The sequence below is a fragment of the Pieris napi genome, chromosome 8, assembly GCF_905475465.1.
Source record: "Pieris napi chromosome 8, ilPieNapi1.2, whole genome shotgun sequence".
In the NCBI taxonomy this organism is placed as follows: Eukaryota; Metazoa; Arthropoda; class Insecta; order Lepidoptera; family Pieridae; genus Pieris; species Pieris napi.
The window spans coordinates 13114890-13138871 of NC_062241.1; the positions used below are offsets into that span (position 1 = coordinate 13114890).

General features: G+C 35.0%; 3 protein-coding genes across 3 annotated transcripts; 1 reads left to right on the forward strand and 2 right to left on the reverse strand.

Annotated features, from left to right (window-relative positions):
- The first annotated feature begins 2180 nt into the window (after positions 1-2180).
- LOC125051487 (40S ribosomal protein S12, mitochondrial) lies at positions 2181-17575 on the forward strand. Its single transcript, XM_047651794.1, has 5 exons — positions 2181-2258; positions 2359-2428; positions 16382-16521; positions 16848-17011; positions 17437-17575. The coding sequence occupies exons 2-5, from the start codon at positions 2359-2361 to the stop codon at positions 17516-17518; spliced, it is 456 nt and encodes a 151-aa protein (XP_047507750.1). The 5' UTR covers positions 2181-2258; the 3' UTR covers positions 17519-17575.
- A 993-nt stretch (positions 17576-18568) lies between these two features.
- Positions 18569-19305, reverse strand: LOC125051928 (thyrotroph embryonic factor-like). Its single transcript, XM_047652558.1, has one exon. The coding sequence runs from the start codon at positions 19170-19172 to the stop codon at positions 18606-18608; it is 567 nt and encodes a 188-aa protein (XP_047508514.1). The 5' UTR covers positions 19173-19305; the 3' UTR covers positions 18569-18605.
- A 3711-nt stretch (positions 19306-23016) lies between these two features.
- Positions 23017-23702, reverse strand: LOC125052025. Its single transcript, XM_047652665.1, has one exon. It carries the CDS (start codon positions 23611-23613, stop codon positions 23017-23019), a length of 597 nt encoding a protein of 198 aa, XP_047508621.1. The 5' UTR covers positions 23614-23702.
- Between the last annotated feature and the right edge of the window lie 280 nt (positions 23703-23982).

Below are 23982 nucleotides of genomic sequence, written 5' to 3' on the forward strand. Positions count from 1 at the left end.
CACGTCGTCTTTGGGATTCTTCTGGCATCTCTGCAGCTATCAATGATGCGTGTCGCTCAGCATCTAAAATCTGCCGGGCCTGAGTCTGTTCATAGGTCTCGGCAGCTCTTTGCGTTGCGTGTCGCTCAGCATCTATAATCTGCCGGGCCTGAGTCTGTTCATAGGTTTCGGCAGCTCTTTGCGTTGCGTGTCGCTCAGCATCTAAAATCTGCCGGGCCTGAGTCTGTTCATAGGTCTCGGCAGCTCTTTGCGTTGCGTGTCGCTCAGCATCTAAAATCTGCCGGGCCTGAGTTTGTTCATAGGTCTCGGCAGCTCTTTGCGTTGCGTGTCGCTCAGCATCTAAAATCTGCCGGGCCTGAGTTTGTTCATAGGTCTCGGCAGCTCTTTGCGTTGCGTGTCGCTCAGCATCTAAAATCTGCCGGGCCTGAGTCTGCTCCTCAGATTCTTGGGATCTAGCTACTTGCGCAGTTCGAGCTCTTTTAGAGCTACGCGCTAAATTAGATTTACGCTTGCGAGGCATATTACTTAACCAGTTACCTACCTAAAGTAATAAAAACAGGTAAGTACTTATGCAAAAAAAAATTCTTTAGCTGACAAAAAAATTTAGTTAAAGGTACTGAGTACGAAACTATACTTAAGGTAGGTACTTATACACATGAAATAAAACAAAAACAAAATGAATCGATAAAATTATATGCGAAACTACTGGAACTATTTTATTCACAAAACAACATTACTTACCTATTAATACTCAATAAAAACTATGCTGACCTTCTTAGGTACCGTAACTACTTACTAAATGTGAAAAAACTTAAAAAAACCTGCCTACTAATCTACTACAATTTTATACCTATCCTAAAAAATGAATTAAAGTATTTATTTTACCTATTAACTATAATTCTACCTACTACTAACTTATGCTAAACTAATAATAACAACCAAAACAACTAAGTAAATAACACAAAATGCTTATCCAAGAAACCCTAAACACCAATGAAAACGTAAAGAAAGCGAATACGTTGCAGCTCAAAATTGTAGATATCGCATGCGTCCGCCAACGACGTCTGCCCTCACGCGTCTGCCCGTTCGGGTAAGCATACTTTGTGATCTACACTCCTCCCACCGAGCCATCCGCGTCCCCCGCACGTCTTTGCCGCCGCGCCGCGCAGCGCGCCCGCGCCCGCCAGCCCCGCCACACCACACCATGCATCGTCACACTCACACATTCATAGTGTATAGGCCGATGGGCCTGATGGACATGTCAGGCAGAAAGTATTCTAAAAGCTGGCTAGGAGTATTTGAATTATGCGATACATAACTGCACCCCGCGTTTTCACCCGCATAATTCCGGGATCGGGATCGGGATAAAAAGTAAAGATGTCCTTTCCCAAGGTTCCATCTATCTCTATACCAAAATTCATCAAAATCGGTTCAGCGGTTTAGGCGTGAAAACGAAACAGACAGACTGTCTATGTCTTTCCCCAAGGTTCCATCTATCTCTATACCAAAATTCATTTAGTAGGCATATACGATACATAACTGCACCCTGCGTTATCTATCACTCGCATAATTACGGGATCGGGATCGGGATCGGGATAAAAGGTTGCCTTTGTCCTTTTCCAAGGTTCCATCTATCTCTATACCAAAATTCATTTAGTAGGGATATACGATACACAACTGCACTCTGCGTTTCCACCCGTATAATTCCGGGATCGGGATCGGGATCTGGATAAAAAGTACCCTATGTCCTTTCCCAAGGTTCCATCTACCTCTATACCAAAATTCATCAAAATCGGTTCAGCGGTTTAGGCGTGAAAAGGTAACAGACAGACAGACAGACAGACAGAGTTACTTTCGCATTTATAATATTAGTAGGGATCACATAAATGTTTTCAGCAAATATAGTAATATAATTATAAAGAAATTTAAAACTTTGATAAAAACGTGTCTACGTTTTAGCATAAATTTAAAAATATTAAATACAAATCAAGCGAAAAAAGAGATTAACCGGTAGTCCTGTTAGTCCACGCTAGATGGAAACATTTATTTCGAAAATCCCCATCTAGCGGCGAATAGTAACACTTGTTTATAAATATGTGTTACTAGTAACATTCATTCCTTATTCAATGTCCATTGTCACTTGTAAATTGTAATAAATCTTATAAGTCTAATCTTAAATTTTTAATATTGTTGGTTATGTTTAGATAGTAAAAACTTTATTATTTTATGGAATAAACTTTTAAATTAATAGTATTAAGGTAAATATTGAAATATTTTTTTTATCTAATGGTCTGGTACCGATATTAAAGATCCTGATACACCATATTAAAATCTAATCTAATAATTTGTTTATTGTAGATGAATTATCTAAGAAAAGGAATATCACTTCTATCGCTTGGTATAAAAACCCATCTTAATTCTTACCCCGGTAAGTACATTACATTTCACACAATTCTAATAACCACTAGTAACAGTTGTTTGTACAAAATGTTCAAATTTTAATCCTTTTCTTAACAATTACAATTTTGCAATCACAGTAACTTATAGATAATATACAGCTATTATTATTTATTATAAAATGAATTCAGGTGTATGCGAAATATCTGTGGCATGAAAATTACACAACACATGTTCTAGCAATAAATAAATACAAAGATAAACATTAATTTAAATAATATGTAAATAACTACCAACTACAGATATATTTTTTTTATGAAACTTATCAGTTGCAAAATGTTTACAATATGCACTTATAAAAGTCTTTAATACAGTTTAAATACAGATAAATTTCACTTCTGACAATAGATTTCAATAAAATAAAAACGAAATCTTGTCCTAAGCCACTAAGACCAATCTACTTGTGAAGAGAAAAGTTTCAAGGGTTTGGTGGATTATTATTAATTATATCTTGTGATGTTGACAACTGACATTATGTTGCATGGTTGTAAAGTTTCATCCATCTGTGAAAATCAGTTCTGTAGTTCCAGATTAAAGATGCGTTGGCCTAGTGACATAGGTCGTCTGTTGATGTGACACCAATGGATTTTTCATTTTATGTGCGCTATTAACACTTGCTCTGAAAATTTAAATGATCAAACTAATGACATCTGAGGCCAATTCTAATATAGAGTATATGTATACATTATTATTTAATGATTAGATTGGACAGACATATTGAAAATAACATTTTATATTCTACTACTCCACCATCACCATTTTTCATTAGTTTTTGCCTTATTTCTAAAGTAAATAAATGTTTAATAAATTGAGGCAACTAAAAATTATGAAATAAGTAAGAGAAAAGACATACACAGAAGAACTTATATAGATGTGTCTTTATGTTAATTTATAATAAACTGCGACCCACCCAGGCCCAGGTTTTTTGGTGAAAAACTTTAATAAATTTGATGAGTTAAAGAAATGTGGGGGTTAAATATTAGGTCATTCAAGTTAGTCAATCAGTTACATAAATTTACTTGTGCATTTTTCGAAAACCATGATGCATTTCATTTTTCTGTTTGAATTTTTTTTCTTTGCGTCACTTTTATAAATCATAAAATGAGAAACATGAAATATCGCGTTATTTACGAGTACGAGTTCCACCGGGGCACCAACGCTGCAGAAACGGCTCGAAGGATTAATTATGTGTATAGCTGCGGTGTTGCAAAAGAAAACACGAAACACGAAAACAATGTTTTGGTTTCAACGTTTTCGTTCTGGAAATTTCGATCTGTAGAACAACCCCAGTGGACGGCCGGAGACCGAAGAATTGAAGGCTATTGTGGAAGCGGATCCATCACAAACTATGTCTGAGGTAGCTGCAGGCTGCGATGTTAGTGGTAAAACTGTATTAATCCACAAGTAGCAAATTGGGAAGGTTAGCTTGGAAGGAGTTAAGCAAATCGACAAACGCGCGTCAACTGGTGCGTTACGGTACTCAACCGGTACAATAATGACGGGATTTTATGGAAAAGAGGGTCCTGTACGATAGTCGGAAGCGCTCATCGCAATGGCTGAACCCATCCGAAGTCCGAACGAGCCAAATCGTGCCCCAAGCGAAAATTGACTCTGAAAAAGTTACTTGTGAGCGTCTGGTGGACTAGTGCCGGGGTCGTTCACTTTAACTTTCTTAAATCTGGCCAGTTTACGGCAGATGTTTTTACTTCACTCTGTGCCACCGTTTGCAAGTGAATAAAGCGCAACTTCGGCCCCACATGGAGTACTGTTTGCACCTCTGGGTGGGGGCTCCCCAGTACCAGCTCCTTCCACTTGACCGTCATCAACGAAGAGCGGTTCGAATCGTCGACGTCGACTTTCCGAGCGGCTTGATCCTTTGGCGTTGCGTAGAGATGTGGGGTTCTCTGCATGCGGCATCTTCTACCGCATTTACCATAGAGAGTGCTCAGATCAGTTGTTCGGACTAATACCTGCAGCTGAGTTTCATCATCGGACGTCGAAGCAGAATAGGAAATCTACCCGTATCACCTTGACGTCTGCCGTTCCACAACTGAGCGTTTTCAAGGCTGTTTTTGCCTCGCACCACCACTATGTGGAACCAGCTACCCACTGAAGTATTTCCGAACCAATTCGACTTAGGGTCCTTCAAGAAAAGAGCGTACCAATTCTTAAAAGGCCTACAACGCACTCGCGAGCCCTCTGGCATTGAAAGTGTCCATGAGCGGCGGGGCGGTATCACTTAACATCAGGTGAAACTCCTGCCCGTTGGTACCCTGTTCTATAAAAAAAGGTGTCTATTGTCAGCAACTGCAAACCATGGAAAAGCTAGCTGCTAAACAATCAAGGCTGGTCAATTGCTCTAGGCCACTGCTGCTTCACAACAACGCCAGACCACACACTGCACAACAGACTGCTACCAAATTAGAGGAGCTTCAATTGCAATGTCTAAGACATCCACCGTACTCCCCGGACCTTGTTCCAACAGATTACGGTTATTTTCCAAATTTGGATAATGTTTAAAGAACTTTATTTCTCAGTACAAAAAAAAATATTTTATTTAATTGATTGTATTAGTTTGTAGTTATTACTATCATATGATACCTTTATAATACTATGTACCTGTTTCGTCTAATAGTTCATTAAAGTAAATAATTAAGAATTACTCATAGTTTTATTCCTAAAACCAACATCTACCAGCTGACAGTGGTAAAACCTAGCATATACTGAATTCGAATGGTAAAAGCTCGAAAAAATCGTCGTATTTTAAGAAATACTTACATTTACCAACTCATGTCGGTAAATCCTAAGACTTACACTTAAATCTTAAGATTAACCGTAGTTCGAGCTTTTACAGTAACATATATACGAATGAGATACACGTCGTCTTTAGCCGTCCCAATTTTAGTCTACTAGGCTCATTCTGATATGTATCTTTAATGCCCTTTTGAATTGGTTAAACACGCTAATTATGAATTTTTGACGGTAATTGATTAATTAAATAATTGCACACCCTCACACTTAATAGACTTCTACAAATAATTTGTACGCGGCTTCGGCAAGTTAAGCATCGTAACTCGCTCGACTAGTATTGCGTGTAGTGGTGTGTTTGATTTTTTATATGATAGATAACTTGTAGCAAATTAATAATTCAACTCTGATAGGGCAGTCGAAACCGCCTTCAAAGATTGTATTATTGGTTCCCGTTCGATTGGTTTTTTAGTAAAGGGATCAATGAACTACCTATAAGATGACAAAAGAGCATTGATAGCAATGGTACACTTGAATTTGATTAATTTAATATATTCTATTTAAAACAACTACTTTTTGTTCCTCCCATACAAAACGTCTATTTCATATGTAAGGACCTAATATTATACTTTATGCTTTAATCACTAAATTGATTTTATTGACCCTACACACAGAGTAGCATGCATTTTATAAGCATTTTATTAAGGAAGTAAATAAGAGGAACCTTATATATAACTGTTATTGCCATCTGCGTCAGATGCAGCTTGTTCATATTAAAATTGCATTAGTCGCTATTGCTATGACATAAGATATATATTCCCCTGTTTTACAATTTAGAGAACCCTTCCGCGTAGACCACGGATTATGTCCGATGTGCATGATTTTGTCCGCATACCGTCAGCATATTCCAAATTTGCCATTATATATTTTTAAACGTATTTTAGAAAATATTAAACAATTTTTATATAATTTAACTGTTTTGTAACAAAACACCTCAAGTTGGTAATTTAAAAATAAATATTGTCCATAACAGTTGTACGAAACAGTATAATTGTACTATACTAATAATCTCAATAAAACTTCTTTAAAGCACATAATTTCATTATTAATTAAACATTAATTTGTTCAAATATAAAAATAGCAAATTATGAGTAACATTAAAAATATTTTAAAGATTCAATTATTCAATTTTTCCTGTAAAATAAATCGACTCCAAAAAGTATTAAATAACAATATTCCTTGTTTCTTTTGGTTTATCTTGTATTTCTAAGAGAATTAAATGTATTACACGATCACCCATATCAGTCCACTACCAGTTATGATTAACATACACAAAAAACATACACGTCGACTTGATAACGTCATCCTTCCGATTTTTAAAAAGAAGCTAAATACACATTAATGAATATAGATTTCTATGCAGCAGTTGTTTGTTCTGGCCACGGTACGCATAAATAAGGGTTGCGAATGTGACGGGCGAGGGTCAGTCAGCGAGTGACCGCTGCGTCCAGCAGACATCACTCGCTGACTCACAGCAGCTCTTCGCCATTCACACCTAGACCTATTGCGCAGGGGTGCTCAATCGAAGCTTTCTTAGTTTGTTCATTATGTCATTTCCAAACAGGCTTTTGCCTGTGTTATCATAAATATTTTACAGGATGAAATATCAAAATTATGTCTTATAACATTCATATACATAATTTTCTTTATAAATCGTTTTATTACACTTTACAAATGTACCAGTGTATGAAAAGTACGTAAAGCTATAACTTCATCCAAGAGTGATTGACAGATTTCAAGCTTCGATTACGTTGAAAGCGCTAGAGCAATTTCTTCCTAGACTCGGACTTCACAGTAATTGAGACCTTGTCTACTCTGAATGCCTCTGAAGCCTACAATATTCCCTTTCATAAATTGCTCTATATTCCTAAATGTTCCACTTTGGCGCCTTTTGCGAGTGTTAAATGTGTACCTTCGTTGATGATTACTTAATCTATGATATCATTTTGCGTCGAATGATTATAAGTTTTTTATTTATTTAGTTCTCAGTTTCCTTAGTATTTAAATTTCAGGATAACTTAACTATGGGGACAAAAGTTAATTGTTTACGACTAGCAACTTATCGTATCCTTACCACTAGATGTGAAGTATGTATATACCTACTGGCATATAAGAAGTTGCCTTGGTAACAGACTTGTTATAAGAAAAATATGAATATAATTTAAAAAAAAATGTCTTACAGGAAAGTATTGTATTTCTTTAATATATAAATAAAGCCTTGTATCTTGATCTATCTCTTTTGTCGACTCGTTTAAACTTTACATGGTACTTTAGACACTGAGAATCTCTCGAAAAGATTTTTTAAGTATTCACCAGGAAGGCATACATATTTCATAGATTTCATCGGTAAACAATAATCTTTACGATGTTTAATGGCAAATTAAATCTCGGTAAATGTTTATTACAAACTCTCACAGTTTTTGTATAGGAATTGAAATGTCTGATATAATACCTAGAATTTATTGGTGGTCCCCACCTAATAAAATGTGAAGTAGTTATTTCGCCGACTATAAACACTTACAGGCGCACGCCGCTGTTTATAACTGAAAACGAGTACCCTATCAAAATAACGGAACAAAATGAAAGAGTTATTCTGTATGGACATTGAATGCGTGGGACAAACACGCATCAAACTTTCTCATACATATCCCATTGTTGGGCAGTTTTTCTGAGGAAGCACGCCTACTGCTCTATATTAAGCTGTTTCCAGCTTATTATTTGGAATTCTATGCGTTGCTACTTTACTGTTTGTGTACTGCGGTTTTATTGAAAACAATGACAAACATCGCATTTGCTATAGGTATATGTCGCAGCCAACTAACTTAATTAACCGTTCAATTAACAGCCTATTCTTTTAACTAAACGGCGCCGTTTAAATAACGGCCTGAAAGATATTCAGCCGTAGCGTTTGTTACAACATTTAATAAAGTGGCTGGCTAATGATTAGGCCATTCGTACGATACAGACATTATTTGGCAAAATTAAAAAAGATGAAACATATGACATAAAAAATATTTCTTTTAAAATTAAATTGCTTGAGTCAAATTCACATTATAATTGTCACTACACTCTTCCATTGTACCTATTGTTTTTCATGAAACTGGAAAACACCATTAAAGTTGTGGTTTGCCGACGCCATATTGACGTTTGAAGAGTTTCATTTCGAGTTTGGAGTGGTAAAAAGTGGAATTGAATTTAAATTACCAGTCAACAGGCTAGGCAATGAAACGTCATCGATCCAAGTCATTTGCGTAGCTTTTTGATCATCTGGCTGAACATTTTTCAGGCCGCTAGTTAAACGGCGCCGTTTAGTTAAAAGGCTAGGATGTTAATTGAACGGCTTATTAAGCTAGTTGGCTGCGACATATACATAATTTATACATTTACAAGAAGGAAACCTTGATTTGCTCCACTCAAATAGAAATAACACTTTGACAGGCATCACTCAATGTTAAAGATGATGCTTATTTTTAAAATGATTTCCAGCATCCAAAGAATAGACGTGTTAATTGGCAATACCTTGGCAAACGGAATTGAATATTTCGAATAACATCTCGTTTATGACTCCAATCCTTTGCTCTAATTCTACCTTCTGAGAAAGAAATTACAAATGGAGGATTATATGTGCCGTTTGGCTTTGTCGATGAATGAGCTGTTCCCGGACAATTGCGAAAAAGATTTGCTTTTATCTGATAAAGTGTAGTGCTATTTACTTATACAAATATGATTTACAACGTTCTGCGAAACACAATGCTCCCGTGGCCAACTCTTGCCTATTATTTTTTATACGTTTGAGGACGCAAGTGAAATAAGAGTCATGCTTGCGAAATATAAGGGCTGTCTCTAGTTGTGGAAATGTAGAGACAATTTATTTTACCGCCTTTCGTAAATCGTAATTTTATAAAATGTTCAAATCGTTGCTCTTTTTATTTATCTCTTTTATTAAAATCATTGAGAGCTGAGGAGTCAATACATTTCGTTTATAGTTAAAAGGAGTTTACAGAAAATAATTTATCCATATTTTCCATTTCCTATATGCTATTTCATTGATATGGCAAAATTCAATTGATCTTTCTCATTGTGATCTTGGTACTTGACAATTTTTGTCATGCAAATTATATTCCATTAATTTATAATTGGCGGTGGTCTTGACATTGGTGACAGCCCTGAGTATGACAGTGGATAATTTCAAAACTGTGTCCGTCATCTGTGGACAATGCCCACTATTAACGGATTATAATCCGCAAAAAGAGCAGGTACCAGCAGTGGAGGGTACCCCGCGCAAGCGAAAGCGTTTTTATAATTTATTTAATAGATTACACAATAAACAAAAAATCTGTGGCTCTATAACCTCTTTAGTTCTTGGCCTCAGATATCTAAATCTGTTTCATGATCATTTTAAAATCTAATAGGCAAGTAAGTGATCAGCCTCCAGTGCCTGACACACGCCGTAGACTTTTTGTGTCTAAGACATGTCGGTTTCCTCACGATGTTTTCCTTCTCCGTTCGAGCAAATGATAAATGCGCACACAGAAAGAAAGTCCATTGGTGCACAGCCGGGGATCGAACCTACGACCTCAGGTATGAGAGTCGCACGCTGAAGTCACTAGGCCAACACTGTTCTAGATTACACAATAGTTTAGTGAATTCTTTTTAAGACCTTATCATACTGTTAACCGCTCACGGTTTCGTGTTTTTACTTTTAAAATATGCGAAAACGCCATTTAGGCAAAAGTGAAATACATCCAGTATAGTTTTTTCTATTTATTTAAAAAATATTTTCCGTTTTCCCTATTTTATTTCGTCGGAAGTAGAACAGAGCCATACATTAAATGAAACTACGACTTGACCAGTTTTACTCTTAACTGTTTGCTTAAACCGCTCGCAGTTTATTACTTGTTCCATCATAATACTTGCGCTAGGCAGATGCAAAGTTGTCAATCCCAAAGAGCGGAGATTACCACAAACAATAACATGACGTGACCATTGGGCAGCTCCTCTGGCCTGCGAATACAAATGCATTTGTTATTTAAGTTGATGCTCAAATAAAAATAGCTTCTGAAACGTGCCTAGTCCTCAGCTAAGACATTCTTTTAGCCTAATAATGTTGTTATTGAAAAATTACGTGGCTCTTTACCGCAACTGTAGCTCACCGTTTCAAACTGAAGGGATATGCATTTTGACCCTTAGAACCCTTATTTTGTCTCAGATTAGAACCACAATTGACGTGTTTATTATTTACTTCACATTGAAATCTAATTGAGAGCTTACTTTTTATTGATTGATTAAATATAATGCAAAATTCATTTAAAATGGAAAATAACGCAATGTATCAAGCTACGATTAGCTACGGCGTAGATCTGTGCTTTTTACGCAGCTAACGTAGCATACGGTACCCTTACGTATTTGTGTTATTATCAAAAGCTTAGCTACTGTGCTTGTCTGCGTCTTTTTAAGCTCTCATGTCATTTTAGCACACATATATACGTATATATCCTTTCTATAACATATTTTCATAAGTATCTGATTGTCTCACATGTATGATGTTTGAGAGCAAAAATAAAATACAATTAAATGTATATAGACAAATAATACGAATAAATTTTCTTTTGGGTCTCCGAGTCTTGATTATTTACAATATTAGGTCTGAAAAGCCAAATCTGCCAAAACTTATATATGCCAAACTTAATATAAACGGGCACTTTTCGTAGATATGTGAAGTGCCCGTTGATATAAATGCAGCCCTTGATAACGGTACAACAGGGATGACTTATAGCGTTATATGACATGCAAAAGGTGTCGTGGCACCTTTCACTGCACACTTGGTGCACCGATTCAACACGGTGTCAATCAAACCGCCGCTATGAAATTGATTCAAACTCAAACTCAAACTCAAAATATCTTTATTCAAGTAGGTAACTAAGTACACTTTTGAATAGTCAAGTTAAATTAATCGTAAATTTACATTTACTACCAGTTCGCAAGTCAAGGGCGTAGAGCGGGTAAGAAGAACTGGCAAGAAACTTTCCGCCACTCTTTTTAATCGCCAAGTATTGTCATACAAATTGTTTGAACTGGAGCAATTCAATCCCAAGGATTAGGATCATTTAAGTAGTCCTCAAATTTATAAAAAGCTTTGTTGATTAATTTTCGTTTAACGAGGACTTTGAATTTATTTAGTGATAATTCTCTAATTGCGCTTGGGAGTTTGTTGTAAAAACGAATACAATTTCCATATAAGGAGTGATTTATCTTTTGGAGCCTGGTTGGTCGTACACTCAAATTAGTTCTATTTCGCGTATTATACTGGTGAAAGTCACCATTTGTTTTAAAATCGTTTATATTTTTTTGGACATACAACAAGGCTTCAAGAATATATTGACCAGATAGTGTCATAATATTTAATTCCTTAAACTTATTCCGTACCGACTCCCTCGGAGAAACACAACAAATACCCCGAACAGCCCGCTTCTGCAGCACAAATATGGATTGAACCTCTGCAGCAGCACCCCACAATAAAATGCCGTACGACATAACGCTATGAAAGTAGCTATGATACACAATTTTAGCCGTGTCCTCATCAGTAAACTGTCGGATTTTCTTTACTGCATATGCTGCAGAGCTCAGCCTATTCGAAAGAGTCTCTATGTGTGGGCCCCATTGGAGTTTACTATCTATTGTTATGCCTAGAAAAACAGTTTTGTCAACAAAGTTTAGTTCACTGTCCTTAATTTTCAGGTTACCAATATCTCGCTTTACGCTAGTAGTTGTAAATCTAATACATTTTGTTTTATTCTCATTAAGCAATAAGTTATTTACATTAAACCAGTTAACTATACGAGAGATAGAATTGTTTACATCGTCCAATAATACGTTATTCCTATTCACTTTAAATAGAAGTGAAGTGTCATCAGCAAACAATACCATCTCATGAACTTCGTTGACAAAGAATGGGAGGTCATTTATGTAAATCAGAAATAAGAAAGGCCCGAGAATCGATCCTTGGGGGACGCCCATTGATACCTGCGAACCCGGAGAGGTGACTCCATTGACATGAACTCTTTGGATCCTTCCCTTTAAATATGAATTCATCAGGCTGGAAGCTTTGCCATCAACGCCATAGTGTTGAAGCTTTCCAACGAGTATATCAGGATGAACACAGTCAAAGGCCTTTGACAGGTCACAAAAGACGCCGACTCCATCATATGATTCTTCCCAGGCGTTAAATATGTCCGAAATCAACTTCACACCGGCATCGATTGTGGAGCGACCCTTAGTGAAACCATACTGTTTATTATGTAAGAGTTTATTTTTATTAAAATGTAAAGAAAGCTGGTCTAGCATTATCTTTTCAAAAACTTTGCTCAACGCAGGGAGCACGGAAACAGGTCTGAAGTTTGACGGATCAGACTCACTACCTGCCTTGAACAACGGTGTAATCTTACTTAATTTCATTTCGTCCGGAAAGACTCCACAATCGATACAGCTGTTAAAAATTATAGACAATTCAGAGCTTATTACATTAATAACGGAATTTAAAATGACTGTTGACATACCCCATATATCTTTACTTTTTTTTAAATTAATAAGCTTAAAAGTTTTAACGATATCATTACAAGTTATATGTTTAAACTGAAATTTAATATTACATTCAGGTACACATTTTTCTAGCAATGAGATCGCAGCAGCAGGTGAAGAATCTAGGGACTTGGTCGTATTTAGTGGTACATTTGTAAAGAACTCTTCAAAAGAAGAAGCTACCTCTGGGTCAGATTTTATTAACTTCCCTTTAACTTTTAACATATAATCAGTTCGTTTGTCAGACGTTTTACCTGATTCTTCATTTATTATTTTCCAGGTAGCTTTTACTTTATCCATGCTATTTTTTATTTTTGAACTTAAATATTGAGACTTTGCAGTTTTGCAATCTTTTTTGAAATTATTTGAATACAACCTAACATATTCCCTAAATTCCACACTAGTGTTATATTGCATTTCGTCATAGATTTCATATAATTTTAACCTTTTCCTGTGTAACTCCTCATTTGCCCAGTCACAGAAACTTGTTTTCTCAGAGACCAATAAAGTCTTTTGAGTAAATACTTTCTTGAATTCATCAATAAATGATCCAAAAAAAGTATTGTATAAATTATTAGGGGATGAGTTGCCACACAGAAATGGCATTCTATAGACCAATGCTTCTCTAAATCTGTCCAAACGGTCATTTGTAATAGGAGTTATCACAATTTTCTTCTTTTTACATGTTTTTTGTTTCCTTAATTGGAATTCAAACCATTGACCAGTGTGATCAGATTTAAATCTATTGAAAATACAAACATTCAAAGGGGCTATGTCACTATATATGTTATCTATACAAGTTGCGGTGCTAGCTGTTATTCTTGTGGGTGAATGAAATTGATTTATTAAATTGTATGAACGAAAAAGACTAAGTATGCGTACACTTGAATTAGAATGACAAAGTAAATTGACATTAAAGTCCCCACACACAATTAGCCCTTTATTACACTTTACTAATTTACACAATATCTCCTCTAATACATTTTCAACATTATTATAGACAGCTGATGGAGGACAATATAGACATACAACAATGAATTGCTCCAGTTCCACACAGGAGATTTCAATAGTTAGTTCTACAGAGAGGCTGATAATATCCTTTCTTTCTTTGCATTTAAGTTTTTTACTTATTAGGATTAATGAGCCACCATGAATTGCATTTTCTCTGCAAAACACACTACCAACCCTGTGGTTACAAAAATTAAACAAAACTTCATATTTTTTTAGCCAGTGCTCTGTTATGCACAAAAAGTCTATTTTTTGACTATTCAAGAATAGTTCAATTTCTAATTCTTTATTTTTCATCCCCTGTATATTTTGATGAACCACAATAATATTTTGGGAATGAATTTTATCACATAATATACTTACCTTATTATTGCAAGAGTGGTGCTCTGTTGTCCTATTATCTAATTTAAATAAATATTATTTGGAATTTCTTCCAAGGTCTTATAATCTAATGCTTGCTCAATAGAAGCAAGGGGTCTAGCCAAATTCTTGGCTGTCATCTCTATAAAATATGATAGCGAAACAGCTATCTGTCTTTTTAAGAAAGCAGGTAGGTAATAATATCTACCCTTTGTAATAAAAAACTTTTTTGTATACCTATTGGTATCTATGACACAAAATTTATCATTATACATTGCCAATGTATGCAATGTTTGATTAAGAATATATCTTGTGTCATTTTCTTCCTTAGGAAAGCTTTGGCTATAGGGAAATGTAAACATAACAATCCTCTTAGAGTCTAAACAACAAAGTTTTTCATATAATACTAAAAGATCATGTTTATTTACATTTCCCCTGTTCCCTATAAAAATTATTAAATTATTACATTTATCATTGTTTTTGATTATATGATTTTTCACAATGTTTTTAAATGTGGCATTGGGATAGCAGCTATTTATAAATGTTTGGCCGTCATTTAATTGTACAATAGTACCCATGTCCTTACCCATTTCATCGGAATACATTAAATTCCTTTCTTTTGCCTTAATTTTTTCCTTTAACTGAGTGTTTGTTGTGGTGTAGGTGAGGCTGTGAGTGTGTTGTGATGTCTGTGGTAATTGGAGGCTTTTATAATTGCAACCATAAGTTTTATTCTGTAATTGCTCATAACATTCTGCGGTGTAATTAGAAATTTGAAGCAGATCTTCCATTGCAGAAGAATATTTTTCTACCATACATTGTGATTCTTCAAATTTAGAAGTGAGACTGTTTGTAAGTTCTTGTAATTTTAAAATTTCTGTTTTTAAATCTAATGTGTCAGATTCATATTTTAATTTAGCATTTTCAGTTTCAATTAAATGCAAGTCAAGTTCATTTTGAAGTTTTGTGTTTTGAACTTTTAAATCCACACTGTTTACATTTCTATATTGTTTTACTAGCTTCTGTGTCTTTTTAATGTATTTATTAATTTTAATATATTTTCTTATTTTGTTTTTACCTAAACTTTTTACATGATGAGTTGGTGTAGAACCTGAATCATGGATTAATGTATTGTATAAAATGTTTGTGTGTGTATCTTTTACACTTTGTGAGACTGCCTCCAGGTTATTAATATATTGTTGAGCCTCCAATAGCTGTTTTTCAAGACTTCTTATGCGCTGCAAAGCAACTTCATACTCATTACCATAACTTTGATATTTTTATAGATTCATAATAGAATCTCAAATATTCCGCATCCCTTTATACGAATAATGATGTAAACGAAATAATTGCACTTCGACGGAATGGGATTCAACCCGAACATTTTTGTTACGTTACGTATTGTGACTGTTACCTTTGGCTACTAAGATAATATTAATCAGATGCATTACATTATTTTTTCATCAATTAACGACTACAGATATCGAATAGTCATTTGCGTGGACATAATTATTGCCAACTCAGCCAACTGAAGTCTCAATAGTATTCTTAACGAAAATGTCACCTAACATACAATTGTATGTCCATTGTCCTGTTTTGATTTCGCACTATTCTTCCTCATTCCATTTGCGTAGCCTTTATCTCTATTATAGCCGACACATTTCGCAGCCTGAAAATTGTACTTTTGTGTGGATAAACCCTTTCATTTAAACTAATCCGTCTACAATTGACACAATTGTAAGAACGCCTCCGATACAAGCAACAATACGGTACTGTAGGTGAACTTATCAAACGATTTTCAGCTTTATGGCTTAGAAAAATGGTTCAATTATTTGTTTGAATGCGATGTATGGATAATAATCCGTGAAATGGCGTTTATTCCAGCACCTGCTTGGTGCGACTATAACGGTTGTTAATCAGTGAAGACGCTCTACATAATACTTATATATTATAAATTGCAGAAGAGTGCATTGTGATACGCATACGAGATATTGTACTGTATTACTTTTTTACCTGCTAATACTATTTAAATTAAACTTAGATTAAGCGGTTTCTATTTTCATATATTCTACCAATGTAGGCAAAATTAATTATTATAAAATATAAAAAAATAATTATTGTAAAGTTCATGATTATTTCAACCTTTAAAGCACTGTAAAAATAATTTCAGCAATTGTACAAGCGAAGCCACCAGCCCCCGTTGGCCTAATCTCACGCGCCGTTTCTTCGCTGATGCAGATGCATAAGAACGGTCCACATAAGAAGACCAGGAAATCCAGAAATCCACTTTTGGGGAATCCGTTCGCTAAGGTATGTTTTTTTTTTTTTTTTTTTTTTTCTTATGTTGTGTGCGGTCGTACTACATAAAAGTATAAATAAAGAGTATATAAAATTAAATTTGGTAAAGCTAAAGGACGTGAAATATACTTTTGTTCTAGGTATTATATCGAATCTATGCAAGAAAATATTAATTCTAAAAAGTCCCTTAACTGCAAAGTGTATCATGTTTTTATAGTAATAATAGTCATATAGTTTGATTCAAACTTACCATTTATTCCTTATCGTTTTTTTATAGTTTTATCCTTCGTAGTTTGTGGTACCTACTGGATGACAACCAAATGTTTTGCATTCCTCAGGGCGTAGTATTGAAGACTTTAATCAAAAAACCGAAGAAACCGAACTCAGCCAACAGAAAATGTGTGTTGGTTCGTCTCTCCAACGGCAAAGAGATGATAGCGTACATCCCGGGCATCGGACACAACCTCCAGGAACACAATATTGTGCTGGTTCGCGTGGGACGGTGAGTCAATTAGTTTACCGTTTTATGTCAGCAATAAACATATTTATGGAGGTAGGCTTTGTGTATTGAGTTCTCTCAAATTAATATTTACCTAATTTATAATCATAAATTGTTGAGTGTTTTATTTTTACGCGAGTATGACACAATTGAACCCAATTCAAGTTTTAATCAAATTACGTTACGTTTGCTATTAAACATAACAACAAAAACCAATAAAAAATTTAAACGCTGAAGTGTGTCAGTAACGCAAAGAGGTGATAACAATACAACTCTATTTTTATTTGACGGATTTTAGAAATGATATTTTTATATATAATATATCCAATCTGTGTAAAATGTACAACGAGAAATAAAAGTTGTATTATGCAATTATGGTTTTAATTGTTTTTTTTTTTTAATAAAGCTAAGAAAACTGTCACTTTCAGTGTTCAAGACTGCCCCGGAGTGAAGCTGAAGTGCGTGAGAGGGAAGTATGACCTGCCACACGTAGTCAAACAAAAAGTCTAGATTAGTTTATAAAATTGTACCTGTAGATATTGTTATTAATAAACATTAGTTTAAGTATATCGGAATTTTCTTTCTAAAATGAAGCGTCTCAAGAATAATGCCTTGTTCTTTTCACGTCAAAGCACTTTAATATGCCTTATAAATGATATATTGTCGGCGAGGCGAGCTGAATTGACCTCGTGACTGATTGGTTACTGCTTGAGATCGCTTGCGCAAGCTCCACCCATAGCGCAACATTTAGGGTCCTTTTATGATGTTACATGTGTAGGTAGGTAGGTATATAACCTTAAGTTAAATTGAAGGAATATGGTTTTGTTTTAGGCCTTTGTTTGTTTGTCCTTTGTGTGTAGATACATTTATGATGTGGATGTGGATCTTATCACACTTTATCAAAATGCAATTAGGAAAATTTGTTTCCAACAAAAATATTACAAATTTTCATCGGAGTTAAGTTTCTGGTTCACTTCTAAACGGACGCAGAGAAAAGATGTTTTTAGGTTTTTATTCGAGAAGTTTAACTCAGGAAGCTTGAAGTTGTAAAGGTAATCGGTTTAGTTTTCAGCCAAACTGAACTCGAATGGTTTCTCGGACCACCGCGATGGTCATTCTTTGTTGCGTCATCCCGAGGGATTATTGTCGCAATAATCACTCTTTTTATGACAGCTTAGGACAACGTATTGTTCGATTTCTTAAATAGGTACTTTATGGTCAAAAATATATATAATTTATTGGCTTTTAGGAACAAAGTTTCTATAATTATAAAATATTTGCCGACTAATTATTTCTCAAAATTGTTAAATTTATTAGGATGGCTTACAGATATTGAGTTATAAATTAAACTATATTTAATACTTTTTAAGTATGAAGTGATCAAGATACTTGAATAATTATGTCTTAAGTAGAAGGGAGTTGTTACCTTATTGATAAAAAACAGTCGTATGAATGGGATGAATGTAAAAAGATATAGTTAAAAGAATATTTATATAATTTACTTATAACCTAATTTACAGTTAACCTTAAAACTAAATTCTCAATAAATAAGTCCTATTAACAAAATTGCACACAATTTACATCTAATTGAACTACTCTAGCAGGTGCAGGGCTGGTGGCATCGGCTGCAAGCTTGTGATGCGAGTTGCCTTTTCAACTTGGCCACTTCGTTCTTGAGATAAGTCACTTTGAGAGCAAGGTGGATTTCCCTCAGCTTCCGTCTGTCTCTGCTCTGTTTGGCTGCGAAATTGTTCCTTTCTCGTTGCTTTCTGTATGAATCGTCAGCGGTTTGAGAGGTTTGGACCGCGCGACGCATTCTCGGATTGTTTCCTAGTAAGGTTCCGCCGTTCTTCTCGGCCATAGCTCTCAAAGCATCCTTCTCGAAAGCCTGAAAGTCTGGGTCATCAGACAGGGAATCCACGTCCATCATGTAACTTGGTCGTTTTCTATCGGCGGAGACGGGCGAATCTGGCGGTGAAATCATCCCGGTTCGTAGCGGCGGGCTCGTGACCACACTGGAGCAACTAGACACCGGGGAACTTTCAGGCAGCGGCACATATAGATGTTGGCACGTATAGGGTACACTATAATACGGTAAATCACTTCTGTATTTCGTGGAGAGGTCGAGAGCGCTTTCTTCAGCGTAAGGCGTCCAGAGAGCCATGGTGGCGTATTGATGATCGATAAATGACTAATGTGTTGGGCGATGCTCGAGTGCTTTTTGTATGCCAGTGGGCGGGGCTTAAGGGTAAGATGAGCCCCTCCAAAAGGGTTGGCTACCTGCGGGTAACGGCATCGGCGCGTGACAATGTTTATTATGGTTTATCTTTGCGTTTATTGCTTAATTAATAAGAATTAAGTAGGTAATATATTTTACATTCAATCAGAATATTTAATTCTGGAATTCATCTGTACTAATGGATACCGAAACTATAAAATAAGGGAGAATGGATAAAGCGATTGCGACTTAAAACAAAGGTTAAGGAAAATATTAATTGAATAGTGAATTCAGAGGTTTCGCGGTTCGTCGCGAAAATATTTTAAACTTACTTTCATGTATAAAAATAACTATAAATCGTTGATCTGTGATGAAAAATGAAAATCTTTTATTTTTTACTTTGCTTATTTGTTATTAAGCTATCGTTAATTCCCTTAGCGCTAATGTAAATGAGTTTTGCATTACTCGCGTAACAAATAACAAATAGCAATTAAGTAATGTGTTTACGATTAAAGTTTTGCCAAAATGTGCCTCCAAAGATTTTTCAATTGTTAATGGTACAAACCTTCGTATTTGTTATCATTAGTACCTACCTACTCGTACATATATGAATCGTCTGACATTAAATCATAATATTACAAACCATATCTCGAACATAGTTTAGTAAATTTGGAATACTTTTTAGTTTATGTAGTGCCATGTGGTCAAATAATGAGGTATTGAAATTCGCTGAAGCGGCAAAATCGCCATCTGTAGATACATTTCCTTACAAATGAACTTCCGGATATTATTGAAAATATAGCCATCGCTCCCAAGAGATACTAGGTACTTAGTTACTATGGATAATATTCTCAATTGAACTTTTATCAACTGTAGGTAACCTGAACATTAAAAAAAATATTGTAAAATAGAAAATCAATTCTTCATTTCAATCATCAACAATAAACCAAACATAACAGTGTTGCATTGCGGTTATATTTCTTCGCAAGCGAACCTATATAAAGATATGATAGCCTGTTTTAATTAATTTAATTGTAGTTTCCAAAGAATAAAATCACTCTTATAAAAAAAACAATGGGCCAAATGCGGGAGCAGTGTTGGCGCAAATTTTATGACAGCAATAACGGCGGCATGCGTCCACAGATTAGACATCAGATTACGTCGGTAACGAAATATTAAAATTAATCTTTTTATTGTTTCTCTGTAAGCACGAAATTAAGGATTTAAATTAATGTAACCGGAGGCAATATACTAAGCAGGTAATTTTTGTTTAACCGTATTATAAGATACAATTATTATTCATTTGAATAAATTAATAATGAGAATAAATATGTTTTACGTGCGATATCTAATAACAAATTTTTACTTAATTATTTTTGGTATCCTGTTTTACAGAAACACAAATTAAGCGCAACAATTATAACTAAAGTAAAAATTAAAATAAGTTAATATTTTCAATTTAGTCACAGTAGGTAACTGTACAATATGCAAGTTGTTTTGTTCCGTGAGGATTATTAGATGTAAGATAAAAGGGTGTCCGTTTGTGCACTTCGCAAATATTCTGAGAAGTTTGGCAAACTCTAACGGGCCTATTTACATTCTTAAAATTTAATCCCAAGGGATTTGGTAACAGCTAGCGGTATTTGTGACGCCAACCAGCTTAAAAAATATTGATTCTATACCTACTAGTAACTAAGTAGATACACTTAGGTATCTATTAACTTAAAAACTCGTGATATTTTTTCCTTATATCTATAAATTCATAAAAATCATAGAAGGATTATTCTTTTAATGACTTTTTATCAATTAATAACCACATTTATGCATTCGTTGCTAAATAATTTTTCAGCGTGTTATAACAAACTTGTCTATCCTTAATATATTGAGTAGTACTAGATACGTTTTATGCTTGTAGTTAATCAAATAATTCGAAGATATTGTTTTTGGTCGTCAGTTAAAGCGTAACGTCAAATTACAAATCTTTCTCGAACAGATCTATATTGGAAAAAATGTTAATAGTGGGGTTGCAGGGCGTTAACTTAATTGTTGACAAGGGCATCACCGAGGGTCGCACCCCTATTACACAACCCCTGCGTTTGCGCTATGTACTATCGATCTTATATTTATAAAAGAAATACATGAAAAGTCGAAGAGAAGGCCAATTGAATGTATAACTTTACTGTACGCTCGAAGGTACTTCGTGCGGTAATTCTTCAGCAATTCCGAGATCAATGCAGGTGTAAAATGAAGCAAATAATTAATTTTAATCGCATATTATTGTAATCCTGATTGTCGCTTGCACACATTGAGTAAACCTCAACCTCTTTGTAGTTGTTTCTAACGATCATTATCATCTGAATAACTTCAACGAAAGGTGGTAACATCACACATGTAACAACAATCCTTTAATAACAAACGAAGGTCTAGAGACACGCGACCATATTATTAGATAAGATCTCATATTCCCAAATATACGGGTTACCCAAAAACATGCGACATTTTTGTAAACCAATATATTTTATATATTTCTTGTGTAGACGAAATTATTATACATTGGGCACAGAGATGCGTCGATATGCCGCAGTGAATATAAATTTTGTAAAAGAACTACAAATGTAACTATTTTGTCGAATTAACACCCTGAGCTAATTAAAAAAAAAAAGTATAGAAGACTAGCCTGACTAGGCTAGACTGAGCCTAGACTAGATTTCAGCTTTTAGGTTTTCTCTCTCTTAGTTCCATATTACGAGATCGATATTGCGTTATTTTCCATTTTTACAACATTTTTCATTGATTCGCCGCTTCTATTGATCGAAGCCTATGCTACTTGCCGATGGTGTAGTTTTGTATTGGTAGATAATATAAATACGTTCAGTAATTTTAGAGTTTATCCATTACAAAACAAATGTCTACATATTAGTTCTAAACTGCCAGCAAGTACCAATATGAGTTTATATTATTTAATTATGAGAAACAATTATATATTAAATAATAATTAATATTAATTTATGGTCGCATAGGATGTCGTTGATCCCTTGGAAGATGGGACGGGCTTTGGTATGGGATGCTACTTGTGTGGACATATTTGCCGTCTGGTAGATAGTACCGGTGACCACAGAGCTGGTGCTTTCCTCGCTCAACGAATAAGAATCGTAATACAGTGAGGAAATGCTGCCAGCTTTACCTATAGGTACACTGACACAGGGACCAACCTTTTTAAATTTGTTTTAATTATATTTTAATCATTTTTAATATAACCATGTAGTTTCAGAAAATTGTAAATACTGTATATTTGATTGTTATAATTACTAATAAAAAGATAGGAAACAGTAATTGTTAAAAGTGAATAGAAACCTTTACTAAATGTTCTAAATCTCTATTGGCTGACTCGGTGGTAGGTATATTGCGCAAACGCAGGCCCCGCCCCGCGCAGAATTTCGTAGAGATCACATACATGAACTTATATATTGAATATGCTGGGCTTTAGTATTTCCAATTAAAAGGGTTAAATTAGATATGAAAATTAATTTATATAGTTATTAGGTTTATTAGCTAACTTTGCTATTTAATTGAGGGTTTTATAATAAAAGGGTAGTCTATGCATATCTAATAATCTTTATTGTATACTTTTGATTTACATTTTTGGTATTGTTCACTTAAGCATCTACATTTAACATAACACATTCTAACTCTCTTACATTTACATGCCTTTTTCGTTCCAATGCCCACTTTTTGTCACTTTTAAGCACAATCTACAATAGCACCATTAATACCCACTAAGACGTCTTGATTAGCGGCTCTGAAGACAGCTGGCACATACTCTACTGTCGAGTTGCGATCTCATTTCAGCCAATTTCTTTTTTAAAAACGTCACTTGAAACGCCAACCGAACCTCTCTTAACTTCCGTCTGTCTCTGCTTTGTTTCGCCGCGTAGTTGTTCCGTTCTCTTTGCTTTCTGTACATGTCATCAGATGCTTGGGTGCTCTGTACGACTCTCTTCATTCTTGGATTATTTCCCAGGAGACTTCCACCATTCCTCTCTGCCATAGCTTGCAGCGCATCACGTTCGAAGGCTTGATATTCCATGTCGTCTGAGAGAGTTTCATCTTCCTGATTCCAACTTTTGATCGAGTCTGGAGATATCTGTGAGGTAGGTACAGTTTGTGGTGCACCGTACGACTCGTAGTAGAAATGATCCAAGTGAGGGTAATCTGGAGATTTTTCTATGTTCTGTTTGGTCAAGTCGAGGGCTTCTTCCGTGTAAGGTGTCCAGAGAGCCATATCGTGTGCTTCCCCTAGCTCTTTAAATCGATGAATGGCGGGCAAAGTAGGGGCGGAGCGCAAAAGCGGTAGGGTGGGCCTAACGGGACCACTTGCGACACTCATTTCTTAGCTACGATTCATGCTATTGTTTTGTGATTTAAGTATAATTACCAATCTAAGTTTGTTTACGTTTTATATTCGGTGATTAAGGGTTGAATAAGATTTAAAATTAAGTAATTTGTTTACGTAAAAATTACCTTGGGCCCTGTAAACAAGTTAATTATGGTATTTGGTGTTAGTTTTTATACCCACATGATTTAGCTACTTATTACATCTTTTCCAGAACACCTCGGTATATGTCGGATAATCTTCTTTTACCCCACGTATGCCCAGTTTTAACCAATCTTAATTGCTTTTGTTAAATTTTATGGCATTATAATTTAAATAAATAATGAACTATCGTGGCTGTGACTTTAATCTACACTTATCGCT